At 35.1% G+C, this 19,373-nt stretch overlaps 1 protein-coding gene across 5 annotated transcripts in view; it reads right to left on the reverse strand.

Moving 5' to 3' along the window:
• Positions 1–328: 328 nt before the first annotated feature.
• Positions 329–19,373, reverse strand: part of LOC130901205 (ATP-binding cassette sub-family C member 4-like) — a 34,976-nt gene continuing 15,931 nt past the window's right edge. For all 5 annotated transcript variants that reach the window (XM_057812396.1, XM_057812394.1, XM_057812392.1 and 2 more), the window contains exons 5-13: positions 15,468–15,624; positions 15,149–15,411; positions 14,469–14,790; positions 10,146–10,327; positions 9,618–10,086; positions 7,484–7,841; positions 4,642–4,792; positions 2,194–2,424; positions 329–1,357 (exon numbers count right to left, since the gene is read on the reverse strand). In XM_057812396.1, the coding sequence (XP_057668379.1) occupies positions 441–1,357; positions 2,194–2,424; positions 4,642–4,792; positions 7,484–7,841; positions 9,618–10,086; positions 10,146–10,327; positions 14,469–14,790; positions 15,149–15,411; positions 15,468–15,624 (3,050 nt within the window). In that variant the 3' untranslated portion in view covers positions 329–440. The remainder of the gene's footprint in view (positions 1,358–2,193; positions 2,425–4,641; positions 4,793–7,483; positions 7,842–9,617; positions 10,087–10,145; positions 10,328–14,468; positions 14,791–15,148; positions 15,412–15,467; positions 15,625–19,373) is intronic.

Here is a 19,373-nt window from a genome sequence, read left to right on the forward strand (position 1 = left end):
GTGGAGAATTGTTGTCCTGTCTAGGTAGCGGCAGTGATCAAACTTTAAGTTGTAGCTTTTCTCGGAAGAAAAATGATTGAATCTGTTTATGAAGAAGAAGAGAATGAATTGAAGCTGCATGAGTTATTCTCTATAATGGAAACACAACAGGATCGAAGAGCAAAGAAACAAAAGTCATTCTTCAATGGCTTAGCAACTTATAGAACCTAATAGTACGGGAGTACTTCCCAATGTGAAGCTGTCGTAGTAGTAGGGTTTATTAAGAAACTGGCTAATCGATTTGTAAATGATGCACTTTGATCTAATCTAATCTATGAAAGTCAGCTAGTGAAAAATAAAAAAAAATATATTGAATAAACATTTAATATAAACAGTTTAAATAATATCAAAAATACTTGTTGTTGAAGTAGCTAGTTGAAAAGATTCAAACTAATTAAAAATTAATCAGTCACAAGGTTTAGCAGTCCTGCTTGCTCGACCATCTTATAAAAAATGCCCTGTTCGTCCTTCAACAAATTCGATGGCGTGTCGAATTCTTTGATTTGTCCTTTATCTAATACCATAACTTTATCACATTCTAATATACTATGTAAACGATGTGCAATAGTTAATAACGTACAGTTAGTGAAATTTCTCTTGATGGTATTGTGTAAGAGCATATCAGTTTCGTGGTCCATATTCGCTGTTGCTTCGTCCAAAACTATAATTTTAGTTTTTCTTAAGATTGCTCTAGCTAAACAAATCAGTTGCTTCTCTCCGGAGCTGAAATTCGAGCCGCCGCTGCTGGTTATTTTCATGTTTAAAGATGATACAGCGTTTTTCATATTAACTTCATCGAGGACGTTCCAAAGTTCTTCATCTTTGAACTCATTTACGGGATCCAAATTTGTTCGGATCGTACCGGTGAAAAGTACAGGATCTTGTGGTATGATTGCTAGTTTTTTTCTCAAAAATTTTAAATTTAACGTTAATATGTCGACACCGTCTATAAGTATCTTTCCTTCAGGTTCGTAAAGTCTGAATATCGTCGATATTATCGAAGATTTTCCAGCACCAGTTCTCCCCACTATTCCTATTTTCTGATTGGGTTCTACGCGAAAGTTTAAATTTTTTAAAACTTTTTCTGAATTATTGTATGTTAAAGACACGTTTTCGTAAACAATTGCACCGTCTTTGGGCCAATTTTCAACTTCTGTACCTTCTTTGGACTCGGACGGGATTTCCGTGTATTCTAATAGTCTTTCCACGGACGTCATAAGATTTTCCAAGTCTGCCCAAGTTCTTACTCCCCACTGCACCAATCCGGCTAACATGAAAATTTGTGTCAAAGTGAGACCCACGTTTCCTGCACTTGTACCTGAAACAATACATTGTTCAATACTTCAAATGTTACTTCACGTGCTTTGAATCATTTTAAAAATAATATTTAGTCAACATTTTTTATTGAACAGCATTATCTCCTTCAAAATACTGTTGGTAACACTGTAGAAATGGCTGACTCTGTGTATCCACTCTGTAGAATCTTACATCATGATAACGTGGAGCTTGGTCTTCAGTTTAAATTGCTTTTGAGATATCCACTTTGTCCTTTAATGTCTTCCTCTTATTTTTTTAAATATATCTTCGATGTTCTGATCTTTCACCAGTCGTCGATTTGGTTCATGGTTTTCTGAAGTATTCATACTACCGCAAATTCGGTGCTCCAGTCACCAGGATGTTGTCGGTCTTGAGGACGCGTAGATTTTGCAGAGTACTGGAGAGAGTACAGCTTTTCGTGATATTCCTGTCCAGAATCTTGTGCTCTTCGAGTAGACTCTCTCAATAACAGGCCTTCGTGTTAGAAACGATCGCTCAAGAAGTCGCCCAGTGAGTAGCTTAGTGAAAGAAATGTTTTAACGTATACTGTGAGATCGTTGTCTTAGCTAGTCGTTTAATTTTTAAAAAAGATCGTAAGTAAATGACCAAAAAACACCACCACGGAGTACGGTCAACTTGATATTTTTTTATTGATGGCGTCCACAAGTAGAAAACAAAATTTCCTAGCTGCATATTGTTCATTCAAACATGGCAGCTCAAAGTTTTACGAGCAATTTATAGCTTTAACTGGTCAAGCAGTTTTTATCCTATTTTGGTTCGCGCATATTCAAAGTACCAAGTTAAGATGGTCGTGTTGAGATATGAAAAATGTCTCACCTGTATCAAAGAAGATGAAAGTAAAAACAACCATGAGGATAAATAGTGAACAAAGAAAATCCATAATAAATCCGAAAGCTCTCATAGAACATAACGAGGTATAGTGAGCTGATGTAAATAAATCTTGATGACGGTCAAACTCCCTAATCAAGATATCTTGCGCTTTGTACGCTCTTATAGTCGTTAATCCTTCCAAGGAAGCGTTCAAGTGTCCAATCATTGGACTTCTGGCTGTAACAAAACATTAACATCGCATTTTCAGTTGTAATTAACGAGATATTTTAATAATTTAAATGAAATTGCACCTTACCTAACCTGTTAATTAAAATTGTTTCTTATACGAGTATATTATGTCATTTTATCACGAAACTGAAAGGTCTGGTAAAACATAAATTGCTCACCAGAATATCAGGTATATTTAATGATATTAATCTCATTTTTTTATATTTTAAACAAAAATTTACTTTCAAGCTATATAAAGTAAGTCAATAGAAATTTCACATAAAAGAATTTAAGATATGTAACGAGTTTATCTGTTTATCACATATTAAAATACATTGCTTGGGAATTTACTTCTTCATAACAACATCGTCCAAATACCTATGATGGCTTGGCAGGTATTCTCCTTGACAGCTGTCATTCTTTATTATTCCGCCGAATTCGTTTTGTTAGCTTAAACTTAGGTATGACATAATCCCACTGGAAAAACTCAATAGGTGTTGAATCGGGACTGCGGAAAAGCCTACTTATGTCATCTCTCCTGGAGATCAATTCGCTAAGAAAAATTTTACGAACTCCTGTTACAGATCTATTGAAAGTGTATGAAGCTGCTTCGTCCTGCGGGAACCATGTCCGTTGGTTATAATCATTAAAGTTTTGCAGTTTAGATACGAAGAAGTCGTTTAACATCGGCACATACCGATCTGAATTCACTGTAGTTGTGCGTTTCCTTTCATCATCAAAAAAAGTGGCTATAATTCCTCCCGCTGACATAGCAAGCGATAATTTTGGTTGTTGACGTATCCATTGATGAGCTTCATCCGAAAACAAGATAGGTAAACGCTGGAAAGCGCTCAATCACCTGACTAACGAAGTCAAGCCTCTCATCTGCATCCTGACGCTTTCATTATTACACCAACTGATTTTGTAAGGCTACAGCCCCGAACCTTTGTGTTAAATGCGAAATAATAAGGATTAATATACATTTAAAACAACAACATGTCCGAATAGAGAAGTTAGGCTTGTCACGAACAGACCGAGCAACAATGTCTACCTTTTTTATCGTTATAGAAGACCTTGGATGCCTAGATTTTAGTTTACCCAGTTTTTATCTGATTTTTTTAAACTTCTCGAACCATTTTTTAATCAGTCTAGACTGGCGCATAATTCAAGTGACGAGTATTGCGAATATTTCAGAATTTTCCAAGCGCTACAGTTGCAGAATTACCATTTTTTGTAAAACTCACGCACGCACAACGCGCGGTTCTCTCCCAAAAAACGCTACATAGCGACTAAATTATCAAGAGTCAGGATAGACATACCTATAGTGCCCCTCCGAATAGCTAGGTTCACGCAATAAGCAATAAAAAGGTTCACTTTCTTTTTTTTGAGGTATCTTGTATAAGGTCTGCCTTCCCAGCACGAAAGAATTGAACCAAAGTAAGGTCTTGTCTTTATATACCCATATCTAGTACACGGCTGGATCCAAACAAGTGAGTTGGCTTCAGCAGGAATATTCAAGTAGAAAGAAAGGGTGAAAGAAATATCCTTTACCAGGGAAAGTATGTTATACAGATCGATCAGCTAGTTGTACGTGTGCACTAATGTCTTTGCCAAGCATTAATACCGAATCCAAGCGGATTCTGGAATGCTACTGGTCAATGAGTGATTTGGCTGAAGAAAATGTGTAGAGCTGCTTCCTTACATAAGAGACCCTAGGGTATTGAATTTGTCGACGACTTAGCCAAGTTTGGTATCATTCAACTGCTGACAGGACCCGAATTTGCAGTGGAAATTTGTTACTTGCGTGATAAGGAATAGCTGTGGAAAACGCAAAAAGGTCATATGACCAGTTATCACATATACAACAAGCATGCAGGGCTACTGATCCGGGTCGTCTTCTTATTAACACAAGAAGGAAAATCCTGGGATCTAACTTATTGGAAAAGCTTTGTTTAAAAGTCGACTAGGTCAGAAAAATTCTCGACTTCTGTTGTTGTCTTTTATTCATATTTCCCAATTTGCTTTCTGAAGAAGGTTCAAATGCTCGGTGGAAGCCATTTTGTATCAGATGGTCAAGAACAATCTTAATCTCGACTACTACCGTAACTTGGGTTAATTTCCTTTTTTATAAATAATTATTCCTTGTTAATGAAATTTGAAGGGCGAATATCAAATCTTTGAGTTTCATATTTGAAAATTATTAATGAAAAAATATAATATACTCACTAGCTGCTTCTAATCTCTTTAAACTTCTTCCAGTTGGTAAATATAATCTTCTTATGAATATTAAGGAGAAAAAGAATATTGCTGCGAATAGTAAGAAATAGGGATTTACTATCGAGATCAAAAATACTATACCAGCTACTGCAAATGCCACCTGAAACCTAAATGCGATTAGAAACATCTTCAATAAAATAATAAATAGTTTTATTAGATTTAAAATATATTGAGTAAGTCACTAAAGTATCATATTACGAGGATATATTGATAAATTCTTAGCCTACTATAGAACCAAACAAAAATTTCAATCTCAAAATATTTTATTTATTACTTTATTTTATTCTCCCTTTAATTGGATACATTAATTACAGAGAACCTGCAAAGTCTCTAGACCTTTCACAGCTTTTATTACCTCCTCGCTGGAAGAAAATTTACGACTTTTTTCAGCTGAGGAAAGAGATGATAGTCGAACAGAGTCAAATCTGGTGAATAAGGAGGGTATTCTAGTAATTCAAACCCTAAATCACAAATTTTTTTCATGGCAATATGAGATTTGTGTGCAGGAGCGTTGTCCTACAAAAACAAAATACCTTTGGACAGCTTTTCTCTTCAATTTTTTCCCCTAGAGTGGTCAGTAATGTCGAATAGTAATGTCCAGTTATTGTTCTACCCTTATGCAAAAAATCAATTATGATTACTCCATGGCAATCCCAAAAAACTGAAGCAAGAACTTTTCCAGCAGATGGATGGACACGAAACTTCTTAGGTCTTGGAGAACCAGAGTGTCGCCAATCGATCGATTGTTGCTTTGTTTCTGGATCGTAGAAATGTACCCAAGTCTCATCCAAAGTAACAATTCGGCTTAAGAAGCCTACATTGTGTTCAAATTGAGCACAGATCGAACGCGAAGCTTCTACCTTATCACGCTTCTGGTCAACATTCAAAAGTCCCCAGAGATACAACTAGGTTTAGCCCCCAATTGTCATATATTTATAGGAAACCTTGTTTACATGTGAGAATATAAGTCAAGCAAAATGATTATTGTTGATAGTTGGGTTAAATTGACAGTTCGTCATCGGAAAAGCTGCAAGTGGCAGCAAAATTCTCTTTTTCCCTTTTAGTCGTGTAAGAAAAAGGTCGATTTTTATAAATAGTTGTAACTGTACATTGTAACAGTTAGCTCAAGACAAGCAGTGATAGTGTTAGCGTCCGTTGCTTATTTCTATTTTAATTAGTTTATATATTTCTTATTTCAACTTTTCAATTCCTCGGTGAAATTCCAAGGAGTAGGCAGATTGACGCCTTGGAATCAACCAAAAAGAGGTGATTCGTTGCATGGAGTAGACAAATTGAGACCAAGGAATCGGATTTCTTTGGCTTTGTGAATCACTCCGCTTGAATTTTCTTGTTTACTCTCCAGCCTGTAACAACTTTTTGCTCGCTTCTCTCACTATCTTTTTCCACTCATCTCTATTTTCCACGACTTATCTCCAGTTCCTCACTCCCACCGCTGCAATGTCCTGCCTTACTTTTAGTTTCCAGCGTGTTTTTGGTCGACCTCTTGGTCGTTCTATGGGTGACTCCCACTCTGCTACCTTCTGCATCAGGAATCTTAGATCTCTTCTTCGTATATGTTCAAACCAAGTATTTGGATCTTTTGCAATGGCACTATATCATCCTCTTCTACATAATTTCTGATCTAGTGGTTCATTAACCTTCTTTGGTATTCTTCAACAGTTTCACAGGTCCCAGTATCTTCCTTAAGATCTTTTTCATCATTATTCGAAGATCCTCTCCGCCCTTTCCCTACAGGCAAATATTTTAGACTTTATATATAATGACTGGTCTTATTCTAATATGTTCGAAGTCAGCTGTTTACTTCTTAGAAACCTCAGATACCTCCGGAGACTCTATTTGCCGCTCTGATTCTTTCCGCTAATTCGATGGTTCTATTATTTGCCTCGCTTATTGTCGCACCCGAATACTTAAAATCTTTGGAACTGATATCTTTCCAGAATGATGTCTCTCTTTATTTCTATATGTTCTATATATTGGGAGGTCTGGCTATTGAATAACGAGACTGCGTGCCTAGAGGGCACCCTAAACGGGTGGGGTGAAAAACGAGTAGTGCGTTGGGTATCTAGATATTTCGTTTTTGAGTGCTGTAAGTGCTTTAGTGAGGGCCGAGAGAGCACTGAAGATGACCAGCTGTGACTATTCCAACTCCGGAAACAGTGACTTAAATCAACCAAATTGTGCGTAGAGATCGTCGAATGAGCATCCGGATGATTGCCGAGGCTGTAAACGCCCATAAAGAAACGGTTAAAAAAATTTTAGACGAGGAATTACACATGACAAAAGTCTGTGCGAAGCTGATGCCAAAAAATCTGACTCCTAAGCAAAAGCTCTTGCGTCAACGGGTCTGCTCAGATTTCCTTGAAAGGTTAGAAAAAGATCTGCTTTGTAAGCGACCCGATTTGAGTCGATGAAAGCGGTGAAACAAAAAAAGGCAGAGCTCCTAAAGGCCCTCACCAAAGAAGACTTCCAGCAGTGGTTTGATCAATGGAAAAAACGTATGGAAAGGTGTGTGGCGAGGGGAGGGGAATAGTTATAGTTTTATTTTAAATATAAAATAACCGTACCGATCAATTTTTTTAGCATCCTCAAGATTTTAATATATGATTTTTAGTAAACCAAATCTGTCTTCACAGTAAACTAGCTGTTATCTTTGTTGCCGCCAAATTGTATGGGTCAAAATTGATTTAAAAAATGTCATGTTTCACTAACAATCGAAAAAAAATGATACCTCAACTTTATCACAATAAATTTGTTCTATTCCCATACATACCCTAATAAATTCGCTGAAAATGTGTAATAAATGTTCATCGATATTCGTCATATCTTGTGAAAATCTGTTTAGAATGTTACCAATGAAATGAGTATCGAAGAATATCATCACAGCATAAACAATGTATCTGACCATCGTCTCGTGTATCCTAATTGAAGCTCTACGACAAAAATCGAATATCGCGAAAGTTTTCAGTAAAGCCAATATTGTAGATGCAAGAATCATCAGAGAATATAATTTTATTGTGAATTTTTCGTTGGCTGTTGCTTCTGCTAGCTCTTGACTTTGTAGAGGCGTAGCTACATTCAATTCGCTGATGTTTCTTTTAAGACTTAGTTCTATTTGCTGTTGATCTACCCTAGAAGATAATTTAACTATTATACACTGGAAAGTATTACGTCTAAAAGTTAGAAAGCAACTTTGCAATGGTACTTGATTAATCGGTTCAAGAAAAAGTATAGAACATTTCGCTTTTAACGACTCTTTCATTATATATATGTCGACGACGATGATTATATTGTAAAGTTCCGCCATTTTTCCTGAATCATCTGTCAAAACTTCTAATTAAATATGATACTAGTAAAAGAAGACAGAATTGCAACGATTTCTCTATCGTCCGAGGTTCCAGCTCAGTACTGCGCATTCTCAAGCATGCGCACTATAGATAAAGTGTCTCAAACGAGAGAGAAAATGAATAATGTCGCCACCGTAGCGTAGGGATGTTTTTTCCCATACCAACTGTTCATATGGGAGTATTACATATATGTATTATTCATATAGAGGAAATTGTTTTCATTATTGTTTATTAACCATTATTACGTGTGGAAATAATTAAAGAAACCGAGGTAGCCATATAAACATAGTGGCCACAGTGTTTTGGGATTCCAAAGGCGTTATCTACTGATAGCTATTGAGAAATTATAACGGGCCTAAATTTTGCTGATTTGCTAATATTTTTTATTCCGAATTTGAAGAAAAAAAACGACCGCATTGTAGTCTTATAATTTGTGCAAAATAATCAAAGATATTATTAGTAATTCCATTTCATAGTTATTTATTGTAAGCGTTATAGATAGCATTTCACGTTAGAATATTTATCAAATTTAATTACATGTAAAAAGACAACATGACATGTAATATACGACGCAATATGTATTAATTCCAAGTGTGCGAAGTTGTAACTTCAAATTAAACCCAGAGATATGCAGGGAAAAATAAGTTTAGACGAGTGCGCATGCAAATTTCGTGGTATGACGATGAGCCTCCATTTTGATCTAATTGTAAATTGTCTATTATAATATTGGTTTTTTCAATGGGAACGTTGTTGTGCAAAAATGATTTTCGAAAAAATCTAAGTTTTCTTAATGTACGGCCCCAAACACTTTCACATGTATTTCAATTGTGTTATTACGTATTTCAAAATATCACAATTTTTATGCAAAATTAGAAGTAACATTCAAAGCCTCATAACGGTTTTTTAAAATTTGCCGCTGATGGTAAAGATCAAAATGGCAGCTTAGGGCATTAGTACGTTCGGACTTGCTGGCACTTATTCTCTCTTTCATGTCTCTGACTAAAACCTGTTCATTTACATCCCTTTCGCAGCTTCACAGTTTCAGATATTTGCGAGGCACCTTCTAGAGGCTTTTGACACGAGTCTTGGTGAGTGGAGGTGGCATGAGTACTCGCCATCTACATTTATTCAGTCGCCCGCTACATCTACTACAAAATAGATGTAATTCTTCTAATATATCCAAGGGTAAATAGAGTATTCTGCAGAAAAGATGTAACCGAAGAGAAAAGAATTGATTTTGATTAGTAGCAGCCTTGACACAATGTTTGTAGCATTACAACATATCAAAAATGTACAGATTCATCACTTGCATTACTTTGACCTAACAAGAAATTGTATTGATATCAGAATAGTCGTTATGGGTCGGTGACTATGTTTTTTTTTTAATATCTCTCTAGTACCTATGAGGAGAAGACAGAAAATAAAAGTATAGAAAGTAACATGTTTAAAGAGATCAGCAACAACATCAGACGACAAACTTATCTACTGTATGGTGGGTGTTGGTCAAATCGTTGCTACACGTTATTAATTTGATAGTAAATTAGATAAAGTACAACTTACCATTTTGTTAAAAGTTTGTCTGAATAACTTTCCGTTCCTTGTGTTAAGCCAAACAATAAGGCGATGAGGGAAATGAGTAAAAATCCACCACCGAATTTGAAATATTTTTTATAAACAGCGAAATCAACTTCTCCTTTTTTGTGAACCTCACTGTAAACGTTCGGCTTCACTGCTACTTGTTCTGTTTCAAACAAATCGTTATGTTTGACATCTCCATTCATTTTAGGTTCATTTTTTTCTATAACTTCTTTTTCTAAATCGTCATCTTCAACAACGATTTCTTCAATTTGCTTAATTACTTTATCAGTTGGTTTTCCATTGTATTTTATTTCTCCTGAGTTTATTATAATCACTGTATCGGCTTCTTGTATATGATTTGCCGTTTGCGAAACTAATATACAAATTTTGTCTTTGAGGAAAGTTTTGACGCATTCGTTGAAAATATAATCTTGAACATGAGCGTCAAGTGCTAAAAATATTGAAATAACAAAATGGTACAATGGCAAATGATAATAAAATGTTGTATACCTGTCAAGGAATCGTCTAATAAATAAATTTCACTTTCTTTATATACAGCTCTGGCTAGATTCACTCTAGCTTGTTGTCCTTTGCTTAAATTTAGTCCTTTATCTGCAACGATGGTCTCATCGCCTTTTTCGAACAAACTTAAATCGTATTCTAGGGCACAAACTTTTATCACCTCTTTGTATCTGATAAAAGAAAATTAGCATGGGAATTATAGAAATATATAGGTAGATCAGAAACTGTTCATACAAATAATTTTAAAAATTGAGATTCCGTGAAAACTTTTTTTTAATTATTGTATCGAATACAAAGCAGGTGTCTACAGGACACAAGAAATAATAACTGCAGAAATAAGGGAGTAATAAGGAAACAAAGCACTCTAATGGCAGAATCAAGTCCGCCGAAATGAATACTGGAAATGGAGCCTGTTGAAGATGATCAACTCTCAGATGGGAATCATATATTGTACATGCAAAGATGAAGATTGAAACGAAAAGAAACCAGTGGCGTGCCAAGAAGTTCGCTCTGGAGAGGTCAAGACATAAGTCCATGGAACCTTCAGGGGGTTTGGAGGTTTCAAAAAAATGTTTTTAAATGGCGTTGTTTTAGCCCTTCACACAGTGGTATCTGTAGCTTACAAAAATAAGTTTATTACGTAATTCTTAGGTTCAAAATTATTTATATCAGATATCAGTTTTTAAGTAAATTATTTAACTAGAAAGAAAGTATTTACTTTCATATCCTTGAAGTCAAAATGATTGTTCGGAAACTTTCTTGGAGTAAAATTGTAACAAGACAAAAATAATAAAAGGACAATAATGAGAGAAATTTTATTTATTTATATAATATTGTTTATTTAGTTATAAAACTATTTATTTTTTATGCTCATACTTGGTTATTATTTTTAAGGTTCTTACAGCTTTTTGCTAAGCCTTCGTCGTTTTTTTGCAAGTTCATGTCTTTGGGTATGTACGAGGATAGTCTCAAAAGTACCTGGCCTGACCTAAAGATGGCGGTAGTGGCTTGAAAAATATCACTGTGTTAGAAAGTACACAATTTATACAGCATGTGTAAAAAGTGCCACGTTGTTTAGTATTTGTTTGACAACTATAAATAGTAAACTTTTTCAGTGAATTCCAAATATGGGAAAAATTGGTCATCTTTATGTGATACAATACAACCAATATAAAAGCTGAACTAGATTCTACTCTGGGTGAGACTGCTCCTTCGTTATCAACAGTAACATATTGGGTTGCAGAGTGTAAATGAGGCCGTACCCCCTGCAAAGACCAGTATCGCAGTGGTCGACCAAATGAGGTGATGGCTCTAGAAATGTTGAAGAAAATCCGGAAAGTGGTACTGGATCATCGTCGACTGAAAGTGCGGGATCTAGCAGACATAGTAGGCATTTAAAAAAGTGTAGAACTTCGAATTTAACTGAAAATTTGGATATGATAAAGCTGTGCCGAAGATGGCTGCCGAATTTTTGCACTGTTTCATAACCATGGATGGAACGTGGGTCCATCACACCCGAAACAAAAGAACAATCAAAAGCAATGGACAAAAAAGGGAGAACCGGTTCCAAAAAAGACAAAGACGCACGTGATGCACGTGAGATACTTTTAAATGACTTGAAAAAGGAGAAAATATCAACGGCGATTATTATGCGAACTTATTGCAACGTTTGAGCGAAGAAGAAGAAATCAAGCAAAACGGCAGCATTTGGCTAAGAACAAAGTGTTGTTTCATCAAGATAATGCACCAGCTCACATATCTGTTATTGCAATGGCCGAAATTAATTAGTTAAAGCTCGAACTGCTACGTCATGCATCTTATTCGCCAGATTTAGCCCTCTCACACTATTTTCTGTCCCCAGACTTGCAAAAAAGGGCTCAGTGGTCAAAAATTTGCCAAAAATGAAGAGGTGATGTCTGGGACCATCCTCGTACAATAGACCTAAGCCATTAAGTCTTGTTTCTTTATGAAATCTTTCTGATCTGAAATAATTTTTCAAGTACCGAAGTTTTCATTTTATCGACAAGGGAAGAAAGGGTGTCACTTTATATAATAATAAAAAAATATATAAAAAAAGTAATAAACATAGTATTTTTTATAAAATAGCATTTGATATTACAATCAGATTCTAGTTATATCTTGCAAGATATAAATTATTTGATTTTTTTTATATATCTTTATGCTTTGGGGGAGAGGTCCCGCTCTTGCCTCTTCGTCGGCACGCTACTTTAAACTACTGTGGCCAATTAAAACGGCGAACTAGTAAAGGAAAGTATCGGAGAAGAGAAGAAAGTCCTTAATTACATAATATCACGCGTTCATAATTGATATGGAAAAAATTCCTAAGTACTTCGGTTGAATAGTATCATGAATGATTAGTTATGAATATAAAATATGAGCACAAAGGCTAGGCCTATCAGAGTCTTTGCTTCCCTTTTACTTAGTTGTAATATTTTCACCACCCGGTCTAAGGAATTTGTCTAATCTATGAAGGTTTTTCTCACTGCTTCCACAGCTTAAGATGTTTTTTAATCCGCGAGTAAGGGATTTCCATTGCAGGTTTGAGCCCTATCAGCAGTTGAGTGGCTCCAAGCTTGGTCAGGTCCTCAATAATCTCATGCCGTTGATACTATGCTACATAAACTTTGCAGTCTCTGTTTTTGGAATAATGTTACTTTTCGTAAAATTCTACCATGATTATAACAATATAGACCCTACTTCAATAACATATTTGCAATAAATACAAAAAATAAACTCAGTCTCACAGTTTAATGGTGGTTCAAAATTTAATTTTATCAATAAATTCAATGAATAATCACAACTGAAACTGTTATAAGTAACTATCAACATTTTTGAATGAAGTTGTTTCTTTGTACTTGTATCTAAGCATCTATTGACAGCCGCTGGAAGGAAAAAGCTCAAACATCAGGTGGGAATATTAAGGTATCCATATTTCGACACATGGTGGAAATTCGTTCACTACTTTGTCAGAAGTTGAACCATTAATAGTGAATATTACACGGATCAATCTAGCGAAAAAATAATGATCCAATATATTTTCTAGATCTCTTTCTCCGGTGATTACCGGCTCTTTGTAAATTCCAAGATAGTTAAGAGAAAGATATTTGGTTTCGATGAAGAAGTGATTTATTTTGAAGTAATGAATCATTTTACAAAAAAAGTATTAAAAAATTGGAAGAGCGTGTTTTTATTGGTTATGCCTTCTATTTACTGAATGATACGTTTGTGAACAGTAACTAATTAATGAATTAGATTTTCAGCTCTGTACATGTTATGTAGTGCAGTCCATAAGTTCTTAGCCATAGAAAGAAAGATCTTTATTTCCACAAACTTCTTAGAATGTCTGACAAAAGCTTCTATCCCATTATAAAAATATAAAAATGCATCTTTAGAGTCAGAATATTTATTCACCGCCTGTTTAATTTCATTGTCGCTATTTACGAACTAAAAATAGTCGAATGGAGACAGATCAGGGCTATATGATGAGTGTTCAATCTCCGTGAAGCCTTGGAAACAGTGAAACAGTGTGAACTGAAGCATGGTCATGAAGGAAACGCGCTCACCTCGGCTGACTTTACCGGCCCTTTTTTCCGATAATTTTGGATACAACTGCCTCAGTAAGTAACATGCCACATTAATGGTTGTATTTGATTCCTCAAAGTAATCAAAAGGATACCCTTGTAGTCTCAAAATCATCATTCTTTGATGTTTTCCGTGACCTTTGTTTTTTTTTCACGGGCTCTCCTTTTCGATGCCACTCCTTGTTTTGAACATGCAGATCTGTGCTGCAATTTCTTTTGTTTTAAGGCGCCGGTGAACAATTTGTTCCTCTAATTCAATGTTTTCTGGAATAGTCACAATGAAAGAACTTCATGATGAGACCCGCCGTGGGTCATCTTCTAATGATTCTCGTCCCCAGCGGAAAAACTTAAACAAATTGTTAGTTGTTAAAATGTACACAAGTCATCGAATACTGTCACCATTTTCTTTTGGATTTGTGTTGGTGTTAATTCTTCATTCGATGGAATTTTTGTACCAACATTTGACATTTCTCAAAACATTTTGACTGAGTGTTCGTTCGAGCTCTACTATAGTATACTGGATCGAAGCAGCAAACTGAAACTTTCGTGTAAAGCTTATTGAGACTTGTCTCTAACGCATGATTAAAGATTTATGCGAACGCGCTCTATTTACCATAAGAGGCCAAGAACTCATGGACTGCACTACGTAAAAGTAAATTATTAACAGTTTTCATATACATTTTAACTACTATTTAGTGTAATTTCTCACCTTTTCTCGTTGTAAGTTTCTCCGAATAGAATATTTTGTTTTATTGAAGAAGGAAATAACCAAGGATCTTGCGAAGCATAGGAAATTCGACCGAAAGTTAATAAATGTCCATCTGCCAAAGGATAATCTTGTAGGATCATTTTTAACATAGAACTTTTTCCAGATCCGACTCTTCCAGTTACCAAAATCAAGCCGCTGTTGATACTTAACGTGATATTCTTTAATACAACTTTATCTTTTATTTTAACAGTTGCTTCTTTTACTTCGATTACGGGACTTTGAGTTGGAGCATCAGAGCCAAGTTTTGGAGGCAATTCTTCACCTAAAATTATAACATTTTTCTATTAAATTTTGAATATCCAACAATATTTATCTTATATTACGTAATGCATAGATAATAATAATTATTACAATCCTAGCTTTGACTGTAAAAGTGTTTCAAGTTTGCTTTTTCTCCTTCATATTTCAGTCACTCATCAAACAAAACAGAGATCTAAAATTATATTTTGAACTAAGTATGAAGTAAAAATAAATAAAGAAAATAAAGTAGGACTCAAAAAGTTATAACGTAACAGAAATATAATTAGTAGCAAGAAAAATAACTGAAAGAAAATAGTTTAATAGAAATTGAATGGATGAATCTGGTGTATTTTCGTCTATTTATAACAAAATTCCATTACCTTTAATGACTTTATTAATTCGTGTTATTGCTGAATATAATTCAGCTCCTCGGCCTATACCATATGGTATAACAACTCCTAAAGAATGTTTCAGATCTCTGAAAATAGTCAAGAGATAAAATACCAGTTCTGCTTCTGTCGGATAACCCATCCATATACATGAAATGATTAACACGTAAAATCCAATTTTTGAAAAAAGTACACCCAAAAGGACTATTATTATTTTTAAATAAAATGCTAACAGCATCCGGTTGATTTCTGCCCTAAAAGCGAAAGAATAGCAAAAATGGAGGATTTAAGAGATTTGGGTATAGCTCACAATCTAGCTTGGTTGATTTTATTTCGAAAATATTCTTCCCATTTGTACATTTTGATAATTCTAATACTTGATAGAGTTTCCTGTATGGCTTGTAATCGTTGATCTGTCTTTTTTTCAGCGGATAATCGGAGTTTACTTACAAATCTTCCAATAATTACTAAAAATAACGAGATTTACATAAAAAAGAAATTATTATTAGGAAAAAAATGAAACAAAATTATGTGCGATCAAATAAAAAGAGGAAAAATGATAAATTACGTGTAGGTTCACAAACACATTCTAATCCGAACTTCTTGCAGAATATACCCCTCAAAATACAGGGACACAAATCTTCTTTGCTTATCGCTCTTCTAGTTCCATTCCATCCCCTTCTTTTGTACAGGGTACTGTCCTGTATTTCACTCCCTTTGCCTTTGGTTTCGACGTTCTTTTGGTTAGGCTTTGAATAAAACAAATTCTTAACCTACTTATTACGACTAATAAAATGGATTCTGAAGTTCTCCATATTCGATATTTTGCCTATCTTCACGGATTATCACGTCACTATTAGCTAGTCTCCATTCTTTCTTTGTTCTTACTATTTTTGTTGTCTTCGCAGACCAAATCCGCTTTAATTGTCTACCGTACTCTTTCCTTGCGTAATCTGTTAGAACTCTTTATTACTGCTCCTGATGGTAGTGGATCTTTAGGGAGAGAGCGTATAGTATGGTATTCCAACAGTACATAATTTCTTGAGAGAAATTTAAGTTCTTTCTTTTATTACAATTGCTTGAAGAAGTTCTTGATTCTACATAAAATGAAATTGAGAAAACGTTACCATGTCGAAAGCTTTCGAAGTGTTTTAACGAGTCAGGGTACCTCCATCCTACTCTTTTTTTGCATATTGCTCCTTAGGAGGACGTGATTCAATGTTAGTATGGCCACATAGACCACCCGATTCTAGTCTTACAGAATGTACCCATTAACTTCTTTGGTCGGTGTTCTGCTATGTACTCCACTTCCTTTGCCTTTTATTCTTTTGGAAGCGTTTCGCAATGTCTACAAAGGACATATTCTTAACCGACTTATTACGACTAAAAAAATGGATCCTGACGCTCCCCATACTTTCTAGTTTCTACCAATCTTCGCGGATTATCACTTGTCTTGTAATAGGTAGTCTCTATTCATTTTTTGTTCTTTCTATTTTTGGTGTCTTCACAGGGAGTTGCAGTCAAATTCGGCTTTAGTTGTCCAGCATATTCTTCCGTGGTGTGATCCGTTAGCTTCTTTAGATGGATCTTGGGGTCCTTCAACTTTTTTGGGATATCTATCAATGTCACTCAACTAAAATGTATTAATATAAGTCAGGCAAATTTTTCGAAGTGTTGGTTATAATGAATCCATAATTGATAGATGATGTATGTACGGGGAGTGATGAAAAAATACTGCGAACAGTGTAAAATAATATTAGAACTCATGAAAATCGTTCTCTTCAATAGTTCAAAATAAAATGCACAACAAATGTATGAGAAATGTTTGTTCTCATACGAAAAACACGTTGAGATTCAATAACAAATGAGAATATTGAGTTTCATAGCTTAAGGTGATACATCGTATTAAGGTGTGTAGTATAGATCGGTGTCTGAGTTGGAAACAAGAAAAAAAATTATATTTTTTATCGATGTAAACATACTAGTCAAATATAAACGAGTTTTTGGTGGCTGAGAAAGACATTTGTGTTTCATTGGAAATTTTTAGTCGTCAGATGGGGATACCCAGAATAGAAAAACCAGATTATCCGACTTGTCCAGTGGTTAAATTAGTATTCCTTAGGATCAGTGAGAAAAGTTTGCTCGTATCGTGAAACGAGATGACATTTGCCGGAAAAGCTACCATTTCATGATCAAGAGTGAAGATTTGATGCAACTAATTCAAACAAAACCGTGAACGTGCTGCAAATCAAATGTACTTATCATCCTCGCATTAGAAAACAGTTTGGATTAAGAAAGACATCAATTCAATGGATTCCAAAGTTGTTGATTGATGTTCACAAAAAGCTTCACGAGTTCGTTTTAAAACAAAGAGAAATTATTTTTAGTTTTCACCTATGATAAGCTATGGGTACATCATTAGACCCATGAATCAAAACGTTCTAGTATGGAATAAAGAAAGAAAGGTGGATAAAACCATGTGAAAACCAACACTCGATTGTCTGCGGAAAGAGTATTTGTCGTGACTATTTTTTTGGGGTTGGAGGGATGTCCTACTGATAAATTTTATTACAGGAACTTAAGACTATCAACGCATTCTAATCAGTGATTTTTTAAGAGGTATAGGATTTGATTATGATAAAAACCACAAAAAATTTTAAAAAATTGATGAAATCTTTATTGGAATCGATAAAACGATCAGTATAATTTAATCTTTGAAGATGACTTCATGCAAATGTTGGCCGCGGCTCCGCTTTAGTTAGCCCATGCGAAGGCAGCTCTCAATTTGGTCATTGTTTCGCGAGCCAAGTGGCATGTGGCCATCTTGTTTAAACCACATGTCAGGCATGACCAATTCTTTCATTTTGGGTAAAAAAATCGTCAATCATCACACAGTAGCGCTCGCCATTCACAGTAATTTTCCGGCCATCGTCGCTTTTGAACAAGTACGTCCCGATGATGCCACGGGCCCATAATCCATAATAAACAGTGACTTTTTCGGGATGCATTGGTAGCTCTTGCAATGTTTCTAGCTGGTCTTCAATCCAGATGCGGCAATTCTGCTTATTGAGATGGATCTCCCTCCAGCTTTGCCAGCGCCCATTCATCAAATGTTAGACGTTGTGGGAGATAGTGTGGCCTCAATTCTTGCACCAGCCATATCTTATAAGCTTTCGCAGAATTTTCGAACGGCGGCAAATCGATATTTCACGGTCATCAGCAACACTAGCGGATAAAGCCGCAATATTTTCTTCGGTCCTCACTGTTTGGTCGCGTGTTAGTGGCTTAATGTCCAATAGTGTAAACTGGGCTCAAAATTTAGTCGCAAGCTTCCAAACAGTTCCCTCAGTAGAAGGACCAAACATTTTGATAGTAAAATTTAATAATTTGCAAGCGTTGTTCATTCGTACGTCAATTCATGATAAAATTATAGACCAAACTGAACAAGTTTGACAATGATACAAGACACGATTCACGCGTGATCTGTCAAAAACAGTGATGCCAAAAAGATACTAGCAAAAAATCACTCGTTATATCTGCTGTATTTTAACGTTACGCTTCAATATCGACGCAAAAAGCGAGATTGTTCCATTTACGAAGTTTTGCTCCTCTACAATAACGCCGGCAAAATACACACAGCATCTGCAACTTAGCAGAAAGTGGTAAAATGAAATGAAAAATACTTGATCATTCACATTACAGTCCAGACTTATAGTCATGAGATTTTCATTTACTTACAGTACTTGGAAGTAGCGATACCTGTCCATCTAAGAAAGAAAGAAAGATAGTAAGAGAGAGAGAAAGAGAGAGAGAAAGAGAGAGAAAGAAAGAGAGAGAAAGAGAGAGAGAAATGCTTTATTGTTAAAAAATTGTTACAATTTGTAGTCAAAAACTTGTAAAAAATAAAAAAAAAACAAAAAAATGACTATAACATGACATCGATTTGATTTCAATTGGCAATTGATTGTGCATTTTTTTTGCTTTGTAAAATATTGAGCCCTTAACTAATTCTGAACGTTCAGTGGGTAGGTAAAGGTCGTGCTCCGCGTACCTAAGTGGATAGCCGTGTCACGACCTTTCTAATATTGGAGAAGCTTACTTACGTGCTTTATTTCACAATAACGGACAATTAAGTTTTCTTTATACTTAAGGCTCTTTATGTTTTTTTGACGTTAGAAAACTAACCTCAAAATATGAATTTTTATGCTATTTGAAC

The sequence above is a fragment of the Diorhabda carinulata genome, chromosome X, assembly GCF_026250575.1.
Source record: "Diorhabda carinulata isolate Delta chromosome X, icDioCari1.1, whole genome shotgun sequence".
Taxonomy (NCBI): domain Eukaryota; kingdom Metazoa; phylum Arthropoda; class Insecta; order Coleoptera; family Chrysomelidae; genus Diorhabda; species Diorhabda carinulata.